Source organism: Rhinatrema bivittatum, chromosome 7 (assembly GCF_901001135.1).
Source record: "Rhinatrema bivittatum chromosome 7, aRhiBiv1.1, whole genome shotgun sequence".
NCBI classification, from domain to species: Eukaryota; Metazoa; Chordata; class Amphibia; order Gymnophiona; family Rhinatrematidae; genus Rhinatrema; species Rhinatrema bivittatum.
The window spans coordinates 53,787,870-53,800,604 of record NC_042621.1 but is presented as its reverse complement, the minus strand read 5'-3'; the positions used below and the strand labels follow the sequence as shown (position 1 = coordinate 53,800,604).

The 12,735-nt window shown below is 48.0% G+C and overlaps 1 protein-coding gene across 1 annotated transcript in view; it reads left to right on the top strand.

Annotated features, from left to right (window-relative positions):
* Positions 1-12,735, top strand: part of GPATCH1 (G-patch domain containing 1) — a 111,405-nt gene that overhangs the window by 44,011 nt on the left and 54,659 nt on the right. Inside the window, exons 9-11 of the mRNA XM_029608394.1 lie at positions 7,850-7,929; positions 9,933-10,137; positions 10,982-11,269. Coding sequence (XP_029464254.1) covers positions 7,850-7,929; positions 9,933-10,137; positions 10,982-11,269 — 573 coding nt within the window. The remainder of the gene's footprint in view (positions 1-7,849; positions 7,930-9,932; positions 10,138-10,981; positions 11,270-12,735) is intronic.

Here is a 12,735-nt window from a genome sequence, read left to right as displayed (position 1 = left end):
GGTCTCGGCGGTAGCGGCGCGGCGACTGTTGTGGCTTCGCCATTGGGCGGCGGATGGTACCTCCAAGGCTAGATTAGGCTCCCTCCCCTTTAAGGGGAAGTTGCTCTTTGGTAAGGAGTTGGAGGATCTCCTGGAATCCTTGGGAGAGAATAAAGTGCACCGTTTACCGGAGGATAGATACCGTTTCCGGGGTGCTCCAGCCGCTCGGCCGCGGTTTCGTGGGGGCCGTAGAACTCGGGCGGCGCGCGGATCGAACTCTTCGTTCCGTCACGGGGCGGCCCGCCAACAATCGTACTCGCAGTCCTTTCGTGGGCGTCGATTCGGCCGTCCGGGGGCCGGTCCAGCTGTGCAGGGCGGGAAGCCAGCACAATGAAGTGAGGCCGGTCCGTTCCTCGGTTCCCCCGGTTGGAGGAAGGTTAAGCCGGTTTTACGAGGAATGGGCCAAGATTACGTCGGATCAGTGGGTCCTAGAGGTGATAAAACACGGCTACGCGTTAGATTTTTCACGCCGTCCGGCTCCGGCTTTTCTGGTGTCCCCTTGCGGGTTTTCAGAAAAGCGCCGGGCGGTGCGGGAGACTCTGGCGCGGTTGCGCGACCTCGGGGCCGTCGTTCCGGTTCCGACCGGCGAACTCCGACAGGGCCGGTATTCCATTTATTTCGTGGTACCCAAGAAGGAGGGGACGTTTCGTCCCATTCTCGACTTGAAGAGTGTCGACAAGTGTCTAAGGGTTCCGCGTTTTCGAATGGAAACTTTGCGGTCCGTGATCGCGTCGGTCAGAAAAGGAGAGTTTATGGCCTCTCTGGACCTCACAGAGGCGTACCTGCACATTGGGATTCGACGGGAGCACCAACGGTTTCTCCGTTTTGCGGTACTGGGGCAACATTACCAGTTTCAAGCGTTGCCGTTTGGCCTCGCAACGGCTCCGCGCACGTTCACCAAGATTATGGTGGTGGTGGCGGCGAGACTCCGCCAGGAGGGGCTGTTGGTGCATCCATACTTGGACGATTGGCTGATTCGGGCCAAGTCGAGGACTCTTTGTCAGCTGGCGATTCAGCGGGTGCTGCACCTGTTACGCTCACTGGGCTGGGTGGTCAACCTGGCCAAGAGTCATCTGGTGCCGTCGCAATCCCTGGAGTATTTGGGGGCGGTGTTCAACACGTGTCAAGGCACGGTGGCCCTAACGCAAGAGCGTATCCTCAAACTACAGGGGCAAATTCGCAGGTTGTTGCGCAAACCGGTCCCAGTGGTCTGGGACTATCTGCAGGTCTTGGGCTCTATGAACTCCACGCTAGAGTTAGTTCCATGGGCGTTTGCGCATATGCGTCCCTTGCAGTCCGCGTTGCTCTCCCGCTGGAGCCTGGTCTCGGAGGAATTTTTCCTCAGCCTGCCGTTGACCCAGGAAGCCAAAGACAGCTTGCCATGGTGGCTCTGCCAGGAAAACTTGAGTCGCGGGGTTTCGTTGGAAACTCCGTCGTGGACGGTGGTTACCACGGATGCCAGTCTGCTTGGTTGGGGAGCAGTCTGTCTCGGTCGAGCGGTTCAGGGAATATGGTCGGCTCGGGAGGCGTCGTGGTCCATCAATCGGTTGGAAACTCGAGCGGTGCGATTAGCTCTGGTGAAGTTCCTCCCGCTTCTCCGCGGGCGTTCCGTCAGGATTCTGTCGGACAATGCGACCACGGTGGCTTATATCAATCGTCAGGGGGGAACCAGGAGTCAGCCGGTAGCGGCAGAAGCTCGGTCGTTGATGATATGGGCGGAGGCCCATTTGAGCAGTATCGCGGCTTCCCACATAGCCGGGGTGGAAAATGTCCAGGCGGATTTTCTCAGTCTGCATTGGTTAGATCCCGGGGAGTGGGAGCTCGCGGAGGACGCCTTCAGGCTCATTTGCGATCGGTGGGGCACACCAGCGGTGGACCTAATGGCCACGTTCCGCAATGCAAAGGCTCCTCGATTTTTCTCTCGTCGACGGGAGACGTTGGCGGAAGGAGTGGATGCACTGGTAGTTCAGTGGCCGAGGGATGTGTTACTTTACGTGTTTCCTCCGTGGCCGCTTATCGGACGGGTGCTGCGTCGCATAGAGCAGCATCCGGCGGAGGTGATCGTGGTGGCTCCAGAATGGCCAAGAAGGCCCTGGTTCGCGGATCTGGTGAATCTAGCGGTCGAAGGGCCACTTCGGTTTCCGTTTTCTGCCGGATCTCCTACATCAGGGGCCCGTTTGTTTCGACCTGGTGCATCGCTTTTGTCTAGCGGCATGGCTTTTGAGAGGCAGCGGTTGAGCTCTAAAGGGTACGCGGCTTCCGTGGTGTCCACGCTGTTGCATTCCCGAAAGAAGTCTACGTCTCTGGCGTACGTGCGCGTGTGGCGACTGTTTGAGACTTGGTGTGTGCATCGCGGCACAGCACCTACCCGGGCGAATATTCCAGATATTCTGCTGTTTCTCCAGGAGGGGTTGGCTAAGGGCCTGTCCTGTAGTACTTTGCGGGTGCAAGTGGCAGCGCTAGGATCTTTTCGGGGGCGGGTGCACGGAGTTTCGGTAGCGCAGCATCCGGATGTGGTGCATTTCCTTCGGGGGGCAAAACAGTTACGCCCTCCGTTTCGTCCTCCGTGTCCGTCTTGGAATTTGAATGTGGTTCTGAAAGCGCTGTGTAAGGCACCGTTTGAGCCTCTGCGACACGTCACTCTTAAGGACTTGACGCTCAAGGTGGTATTTTTGGTGGCTATGGCATCGGCGCGGCGGATTTCTGAGCTGCAGGCTCTGTCGTGTCGAGAGTCTTTTCTGAGGATTTCGGATTCGGGAGTCTCCTTGCGTACTGTGCCGTCTTTTCTACCAAAGGTGGTTTCGTCCTTTCACGTCAATCAGACGGTGGAGTTGCCATCGTTTGGTCAGGGACAGTCTTCGGATCCCTTAGCTAGGGACCTGCGGAAGCTGGATGTTCGGCGCGTCTTGTTGCACTATTTGGAGATCACTAATGTGTTCAGGGTCTCCGATCATCTGTTCGTCCTCCATGGTGGTCCCCGGCGAGGTAAAGCGGCTTCCAAGACTACAATTGCTCGTTGGTTGAAGGAAACCATTCGCTCAGCATATTTGTTGGCGGGGAGACCGTTGCCGGTGGGACTGAAAGCCCACTCAACTCGCGCCCAGGCTGCATCCTGGGCGGAATGCCAACATATTCCTACAGAGGAGATCTGTAGGGCGGCCACTTGGAAGTCAGTCCATACTTTTGCCCGGCACTATCGTTTGGATGTGAAGGCGCCAGGGCCGTCGGGGTTTGGAGAAGGGGTGCTTAGAGCAGGCCTCTCCGGCTCCCACCCTCAGTAAGGGAAGCTCTGGTACATCCCAGGAGTCTGGACTGATCCTGGTACGTACAGGGAAAAGAAAATTAGGTTCTTACCTTTTGCTAATTTTCGTTCCTGTAGTACCGAGGATCAGTCCAGAGTCCCGCCCAGTATTGCGATTGTCTGCCGGGAGAGGATGTGTGATCTGTGTGCTGTTTCTGGAATATGTTTGTTTGTTGGTTACCTCGAGTTCGGTACCCAGTTGGGTGGAGTTAAGCTTCAGTTTGGCTTAGTTTGGAGGTAATCTTCAGTGTTCTTTGGGTTATTTGTTGCGGGTTCTCCTGCTACTTTGACATTCAGTAATACTGCCAGACTGTAGGTGGCACCAGCCTATATGTAGGCGGAGTTTTTGTTTATAAACTTCTGTCTCCATCTGCTAGAGGGGGGGCAAAACCCAGGAGTCTGGACTGATCCTCGGTACTACAGGAACGAAAATTAGCAAAAGGTAAGAACCTAATTTTCTTTTAAAGATGCAGAATTTTAAGTTATTTTGAGCAGAATTTCCCTAGAAATTCACCATAAGAGTGTCCATTCCACTCACTCTCCCTACTCCCCTGGCCACTTTGCCCTCTCAGGCCCCAACTCCTCCACCTGCCAGTATCTCTCCCCTCCACCTCTAGGCTCAACCCCTTCCACTCTATCACCACTCCCAGAGTTTGACCCCGTTCTCAGTACTGCCCCTCACACAAATGCTCCCTCTGTCTAATACACATGCACACACCCTCATACAGGCTCCCTCACTCTCTCGCACACACACATCCCCTCATACAGGGTCCCTCTCTCTTGCATGCACACCCACACAAGCTCCCTTTCTCTCTATCACACATACATCCTCACACAGACTACCTATGTCTCTCTCTCACGCATCCGTTCACACACGTTCTGTCTCAGACATACACAATCCCTTCACACAGGCCAGCACCCTCTCATACACAGGATCCCTTTTTCATACACATGAGCTCCCAATCTCTCACACACATACACACTCCTTCACAATCTCCTCATATAGGCTCCCTCTCTCTGAAACCCACACTCAAGCATCCCACCCCCGCTCTCTTACCTCCCATACTCTCTCTCACACCCTCCTGCTCTCTCTCCCCTCATATAGGCTCCTTCTCTCTGAAACCAACACTCAACCATCCCCCTGCTCTCTTACCTCCCATGCTCCCTCTCTCTGAACCCACACTCAAGCATTCCCCCTGCTCTCTTACCTTCCATGCTCTCTCCCTCCCTCTCCTCTCTCACACATTCTCTCTCACTGGGGCCTTCCACCTTCGCCGCGAGCAGAGCACACTCCGTTCACGGCACACGGGGGCCTTCCATTTCGCCGCAAACAGCGCACCAGGGCCTTCATCTTCGCCGTGAACGGAGCGCGTCCCCCAGCACATGCAGGACACGCTCCGTTCGCAGCATGTTGGGGTCTCCTCTGCTGTTTTCTTCGCAGAATTTGGCAGTAGCGCAGAATTCCCCCAGGACTAAAATAATTTGTTTTAGAATGTGGGGTTTCCATACTGCATTACTAAGTCTTTGGTTTACATTTGTGTGGCTTGTGCAGTAGTTGTAACGTGCAGATATGGCGAATGTCATGTCCAGGCTCCCACTGCTCTTGAGATTGTGGGGATCTAAGCTTTAATATAACCTTGTGGCAAGAAGTACATATCTATGTTTTACACTGCACCTACAATTTTTAATTTGGGTGTTTTTTTTCTTTCCCCTTTCTGCATAGTTTTCACTTGCATCCTGTTATTAGAAAACAAAATACCCTTATTTTGATAATGGCAGAATTTTCAGAACCAAGAAAGGGATCCAATGATCTTCAAAGAGTCACATTACTTATTATTGCCTGCCTTTTTAAAATTTAGCCCATAAAAGTCTGCTCATGATTTTGCTACACCTTTAGAAACAATTCCAAATATAGCGTGTTCCTGTAAAACAGATTTATTTTTGGCCCGTGCTGAGGATTTTCTAGTGCCGTCCGGCCAGGCTGACCGAAAATATGGTATCAGAAAACAAAGGGAGAAAAGCGGGGTGGCAGAGGGAGAAGGGAAACACAAACAGCATTGATCCCAAAGGGGCGATCCATTGCCTGTTTTTGACTCCCTAAAGAGGTTTGTGACAGATTAGAATTTTGCTGGGGGCTGGGGATGGAGGGGGAATGCACCTTCCCATGAGAAACCCCTACTAACCTCGGTGTATAGCGGCAAGAGACTCTGCCCTTGTATGTGTGGTTAAGATGCTTCCTGTCAGCCTTTTGGTGAAATATTTCTTCTTTCCTTTTGAATTCTTATATGGGTTTGGAATGGCATAAAGGTTTGGTCACCTTGAACCAAGGGGTAAAATCAATTTCCCCAGTGCTTCCCAGACACCTGGCAATAACTCCACATGCTTTTCTGTAGTGCACTGGCATAGTAACAGCGAGAACATGATGGCAGATACGGACCAAAAGGGCCAATTTCATTCCTGATGCATTGCTGTAGACTCCAACAGATCTCTGGCTTTCCCTGACCTGAGCTGTGTCTTGGCCCTGTGTCACATTTTTAACTGAGAAACAAGCCTCACAACAAGTACAGTTCTCATTGCACACAGGATTTGTGCAGCTTGTTTCTTAATTTGCCAAACAAGTTTCTCGTTCTCTGAAGTATCTCTCATGTATATGGTACAATCCTCATTGTAATAACTGCGTATGGAAAATGTTTGCCCACATTCTTAAATATGTGGATTGTTTGTAGACCGAGGTGTGCCTGCTATTATGACAGCTTAGGTTAGACCCTTGCAGTGCAAACAATTGAAACAAGCTCATTTTTCTTAGCCCTGTGATTGGGTTGAAACGTGAATCATTAACAGCTTTCTAGGTATGTGTGCTGTGGTCAGATTTTTTTATTCTTTGAAGATAAAGAAATAAGACGATGAGAAAATAAAGTGCCGGTGAAGGAAAGCTGTAATGTTTGTGTTCTCAACAAAGAGAGCTGTTGGTATGTTAGGGACAAGAGTGTGCTGATTAACCCTGTACGGCTGCAGAATATGTTTTTTTTATTGCCATGAGGCAAACAGTGCATACAGATACAGAAAAGTCAGTCCCCACTCCAAGGAGCTTACAATCAGGTTGAGACCCAGACAGAACAATTTTCTAGCAAAATATGTTTAATGTCAGAGGGCCAAGATCAGGAAGAGTCAGGGTTGATGGATTTAAAAGCAGCCCTAGTGCCTTGAAGTGGGATGTGAACTTAATCAGAGAGGGAGCAAGATGAATCTACTCAGGCAGCCCGTTTCAAGCATGCAGTGCCCCAAGAATAAAAGCACAGTATTGATTTGATAGTGGACGAGAAGGGCATAGTTAGGAGCAGCTTGCCTGGTGAATAAAGGTCAGGAGGAAGGACATGGGAGATATGAGAGGAGAGAGAGCATGGCATTGCAGAATAGGCATGCACCTGTAGGGGAGAAGCAGCAGTTTGGAACCGAACGTGGAAGGAAATTGGAAACCAAAGTTAGAGCTATGAGAAGAGGGGTAACATGGACGTGTCAGCAGACCTGTGAGGAGGCGGTTGCAACAAGGTGGGAGGTGATAAGTGAATGGATTAAGGGGTTTGATAATTTGTTCAGAAAGGAAAGGATGGATTTTGGTGATATTAGAGAGAAAGAAACAACTTGTTTCGGATATGTGCTGAGTTGCGGGTTGAGGGGATAGGGAGAATGATGAGAATGAGAGAGAAAAATGTGGAAGGGGAAAGTAGGTTTTAGTGGAAATATAAGAATTTCAGTCTTGACCATGTTAAGTTTAAGGTGGCGGTGGGACATCCTGGTAGCCATTCCAGATAAATAAGCCGAGATCTGAGACTGGATTCCGGGTGAAAGTTCAGTGCAGAGGAGGAGAGAGCTGGGAGCCATGAGCATAAAGATGACATTAGGAGGAGATCAAAGCAGCAAGGAAACCAGGGTAAAGAGAGAAGGGGGCAGGGGCCCAGTACAGAGCCATGGGGCACACACCAACCGATAACCAGATAGTGGAGGAGGAGGATCCACCGAGAGAGACACTAAAGTTGCAGTGGGGGAGGGAAGAGGCTAGGATAGAGTCCCAGAATCCAAGTGTAGACAGTGGGTCAAGGAGTGGTGGCCCCTGGCCTTGCCCATGAAGAGGGCACTAAACTTTCATCCAGTGGCCCTGTTCAGAGCCGACTTAGAGACAAGTGTCCAGGGTGTAGTCTCTGCTTCATCTTATGACAGCACGTACGTATGTACCCAGGATGTGTGCTGTGTCACAGCCATTATGTCAATAGATTTTTATTTTTTTTTTAAGTTTGGGCTAACAGGTTCCTGTCACAGCCTTCCTGTTTTTAAGGGCATTGTGCATAATACTACAGAGGTTGATTGCTAGCACTTTTCACGTATTCTTTTTATATTTCCCTTCCGATCACAGACGTTCAGTCTGCCACTCTCTCTCTCTTCTTTTGAATTTGCCTTATGGTTGTTTTAGAGTTTCCATGTGCCATAATGTTGCTTAAAAACGTTTTACAGGGCTGGAGAAAGAAGTTAGATATGTTGGGAAAATTTTGGATGGATTTTCCTTTGCCTCTGCACCTTCTCCTCCTAGCAAGGTAAATGATATATTTAGCTACCAATTAATGTTTTGTGTTATAAGTTTTTTCTATTCTCTTTCTGACTGCCATCTTTTCACTGCTGATACCTCACAGTGAGATTTCCTTATAATAAATAATTTCTTTGTGGATTATCAGCTAAAATATTTTTTCATGTCCTAAATATTTCTGCTGTTTGTACCTCAGCTTTTATCATTCACTTTTACAGCACATAGGTGATGCAAATTATTAATTTATGTAAACGTATGAATTTATTTATTTTTTTTAATGGCTGGGTGGCACTCTGCCCCACCCAGTCTCGTCATTTAGGTTCTTGATTTGAGCCAAAAGGCCAAGTAGGGATCATCCTCATTTCCTCAGCATTTGGATACCAGCCTAAAGTAGGCAGAAAAGCGATGACCTCCTGGGAAGATGTTGTGAAGGCTTAATTATATTATATTAAGAAATATTCACATACTGGCTTCGAGTAGCTGTTGGAAAAAACTGGAGTTTTTGTTTGCTTAAAAAATAAAAAGCTGCCGCAATACAGGCACTTTTGAGACCGTGCAGGCCTCTTCAAACATTCTTGAAAAGACTTTAATTTGAATTTATGTGCATTTTTAACATAATTGTACGATAATCAAGAGGGCATTAGTGTAAGCTCATGAGGTTTATAAAGGCTTTTGAAATATCCCAATAGGAAGCATTTTTAAAGAATTTTTGGTACATTTCTAGTCTAGTGTCCAGACGCTTAAGCTTTGCTTTCCCCCACCACCACCAGCAGATGGAGACAAAAAACTATATTGTCGACCTCTCCACTATCTAGGGTTTCATGCAGGCTACTTCTCTCCAGTATTTATGTAATAAAGAATGAACAAACATATTCTCCTCTTTCCCTCCCTCCCTGCCCCCCCCCCAAAAAAAAAAAGGAGCAAGAGAGTTGATAACTGGCACCAATTGACTTTGGTACTTCCTGAGCAGCTGAGAGCCCAGCCTGCCCATGAACATTAAACTCGCAGCTAAGAAACATCTCACCCATAACCAACTGGCATATATTTGCAATAGATTTTCAAAGTGAAACCAGCTGTATTGTTTTCCTTTTGAAAATCCAGCATGCATAAAGCCATTTTTTAAATTGATGTTGCACCTTTTATGATACTTCAGAGCAGATTTCACTCAGGCATTGTAGGCTAAAAGCAGCCATATGCTTTGCACCTACCATTTGGTGCAGGCAGCTGGTGCCCGAGGCTAAACAGCACGATTGGATTTGAAAATTATATGTACGTGAACTGTGCTCCTTCCCCCACCTAAACGCCTCCCTCCCCCGCCCCAGCTTCTTAGGAAGGTCTCTCTCTCTAATCTGGCTACAAGCGGGCATGCTGTGGAAGCCTGCGCAGACTTCTGGCCAGGCCGAAGAAGGCAACTTTCAAGACAGGTGCGTTTTTATCCCGGAAAATGGTTTGAAACGCATCCTCCCGTGTCCTGAGTTTTCTATGTACAGCTCTGATGAAGCTCAGCACAAAGACTTCATGGAGTGAGCGGGCTGGGCTGGAGGCGCTCTCAAAAGCTTTGCACAATGTGATCTTCTTAGGAATTGAACAAAAGTTAGAATGAACAAAAACAGGAATTTTTAAACACGGTCATTAACTGCCAGCTTTCTGAATTGTGTTTTGGTTTTGTTAGAACTAATGCACAGTGTTTCTGTTTTTATTTTGCCAAAGAGTTCAACCAGAACCTTGCTCTTCCAAGAAACCAAATCTTAAAACCATTCTAGCCTGTTGCAGAAGTTGAAAAGCAGTTAATTTTCTTCTCGCACATAAGTGCGTCTCTGTAATTGTCATGCCAGGACTGTATCATTTGGCTGGTCCTAGGACAGTGCTGGCTGGTTGGACAGTTGTTCCTTAGCAGGTTTGTATAGGATGTCCGTGACTGTGTATTTTTTCTTTTTCCTTTATCTTTATTAAGTGTTTAACAGCCGGGATTGCCACTAAATAGCCACCTGCTTTCTGTTTGTTCTTCGGTAGATATATCCACCCCCTGAGCTGCCAAGAGATTATAGACCCGTCCATTATTTTAGACCAGTACTAGCAGCAAACCATGGAAACTCTCAGGTCCTTCAGTCATTACTGGACTCCTCAGGTGTGCATCAGAGTGACCCGGCACAGCAAAGCAGACATGGCCTGAGTTCCTCTCAGCGGAGGGACTTGCTAGGAGAAACGGCTTTGCAAGGTAAATGACGCTTTACGGGTTCAATAATGCCTGGGTGCAGGGTCTTCAGAATCCACTTGGCATTTTCATGACTGGCAAGCAAGCTTAGATGGAGCCTGGAGGTGACCCGATCTTGTCTTGGGAGGCAGCAGCAGGGCCATAGGGAGGAGAATGAAGGAGGGGTCTTCCTGTGGGGGAGAAGAGGATGGCTTTTGGGGGGAGGAAGGGTAGTACAAGGCAAGTTGCTTTGTCTCTGGTGAGTAATTTCTGTATGAATTTTCTGACATAACTTCTCGATACAGCATTTCTATAAACATTGTTCTGATTATAAAAGTCTTCTCTCCAACATAGAGTTCTTATATTGACTTGGTTGGCTCTGGCTTGACATTGTAATACCTCCTGAGTGAGCATGACATGGTGTCATATTTTTGATCTGCTATTTAATACCGCTTAAATGCACGAGTATTGACTTCTGGAAAAGAAAAAAATATGACAGTAAGCAAGCAGTGGACGTGCTGAATGCTATGCCCCAATCATAAATATGTCACGTTTGTCCCTCAGGAGGAGAAAGGCCGTTTACTTCAAGCCAAGAAACACCAAATGGCTCGTTCCATGTTAGATTGAATGGGAAAATATTTTAGATTGCTTTTTCCTATCACAATGCACACAATTTCATTGTAGTTTTCCTTTTAATGGAAGAGAAACTGATTGCGTGATACTGGCAGGGAAATTACTCCCATAGGAAGATTTCTAGAGGTTTGGGAGTGATTTATTGAAAGGTAACATCCAAAACAGTCAATGAAAATACTGCCTACTTATCAAAACATTGTGGCTTGCTACTGATGCACTCCTCTTCTGTTATCAGGCCCCACCTCTGTTTTGGAGCTTCTCTCTGAGAAAGACAGAGAGCGCATCCAAGAAGCGAAACAAACCATGGAGCAGCAGCAAGCGAAAGCGAAGCAGCTAACCCAGTTGGCCCTGAGCAGCCGCTTTCAGCCTGAAGCTGCAGATCACACTCCGGATCAGCATCAAATGGCGGGGGGTGGGGTCACGGCGGCTGCAGTCTCCGGTGATTTTCAGCCATTTGCAAAAAACCCAGAAAAGCAAAAGAGATATGAAGATTACCTCGGAGGCCTTAAGCAAGGAGAGAAAGGTACTTAACAGTTGGCAAACAACACAGACAAGCGCCCTGCTAGTCGAGATGGCCAAAGTAGCTAGTAACTGACTGCATGTGGGGTTTGCAGACTGTGAATGTTTCATTGGTTTCATCTCGTATTACAGAGACCTGCAGTTCTAGAAGGAGGGCAACCTCTTCTATCCTGGGGTAGGCAACGCCAGTACTGGAATACCACAAAGCAGTCTGGTTTTGAGGACATCCACAATCAGTTTGGATGCAGTGCGTTCAATTGTTCATTGTGGATTCTTGTTTGTCGTGCATGCTTTTTTGCCTTGAATCGATCTCCGTGGAGCAGTGACTGTCTCTTCTGTGCGTCTGTACAGTTCTGCGTATATCTAGTAGTGCTTTAAAAATGATAAATGGTAGTCGTATATCCTGAAAAGCAGACCTGTCTGTGGCACTCCAGGACCAGCATTGCCTACCCCTGTAAATCTCTCCAGTGTTGTAACCAGGATTTTTCAGTATTACACTGGCGATTATTAGTAATAGTATTCCACTCTGAGGGCAGTATTCAAAGAGCAGGCTTAGCTGCAGATACCCAGGGGATCTTTTCTAACTCATTTTCAAAAAGCACCTGCTGCTTCCGTGAGAAAAACTTTTTTTTTTTTGCTGAAAACCAGGTGTAGATTTTGAAAATGGAACTAAATGTGTCATTTCCCAAACCTGCCTTGTTCCCTGCCCCTCCCGTATCTGGCTCCCCGTGGGCTGTGGTGCCCACACGCACTTTTAGCCAGAGAGAGGGCAGCTTTCAGACAGGCCAGATTTCCCAGGTAAACGGCTCTGAAAGTTGTCCTGTCCAGAGTGCGATGCTCCTGTCCTGGCTCGGTAGAAAGCTGGAGTCTTCCGTTTTGATTTTAATGATGGGCTGATAAGAGATATCACAGGATGGGCTACATGATTGTTCAGGACCTCTTCAAATGGACGTGAGGCTGTGTGGGGTCGGAAGGTCATGTACTGTATCATCTTCTGATTCTTCTTATGTTAGGCCAATAAAAGCTGTCGCAGCCTGTTAAGCTTCCAGTGTTACCCTTTGCTTACGAATAACAGGTATTTTATTTTAAATCATTTGGTCGCCAAAAGACATCAAGTGAACCTTTTTGAGCAGACAGAGTATTATGATCAGTAAAATTATGGAGCAAGAAAGAGATCAGAGCTGTCTGGGAGTGGGGAGATGGCTCTGAATCTGGGTCGCCAGGCTTCGGCTTTTTGTGCCCTGACCAGACCACTTCACTGAAGAGCCGTAGTGAATTGCAGAAAAATGGCAGTTGCCTCTATAGCTGGGCAGATTGGATGGACCAGTTGTTTTCTTGCTCCCATCATCTGTTGTGTTACAGTGATAAACTGAATCCACTGGAATATCGTTTTCTTGCAACTGAAGTCCAGAAATCCAAACTATATCTGTATTTAAATGTTTAGCCTACTTACCAAAGGCCGAGAAGGCT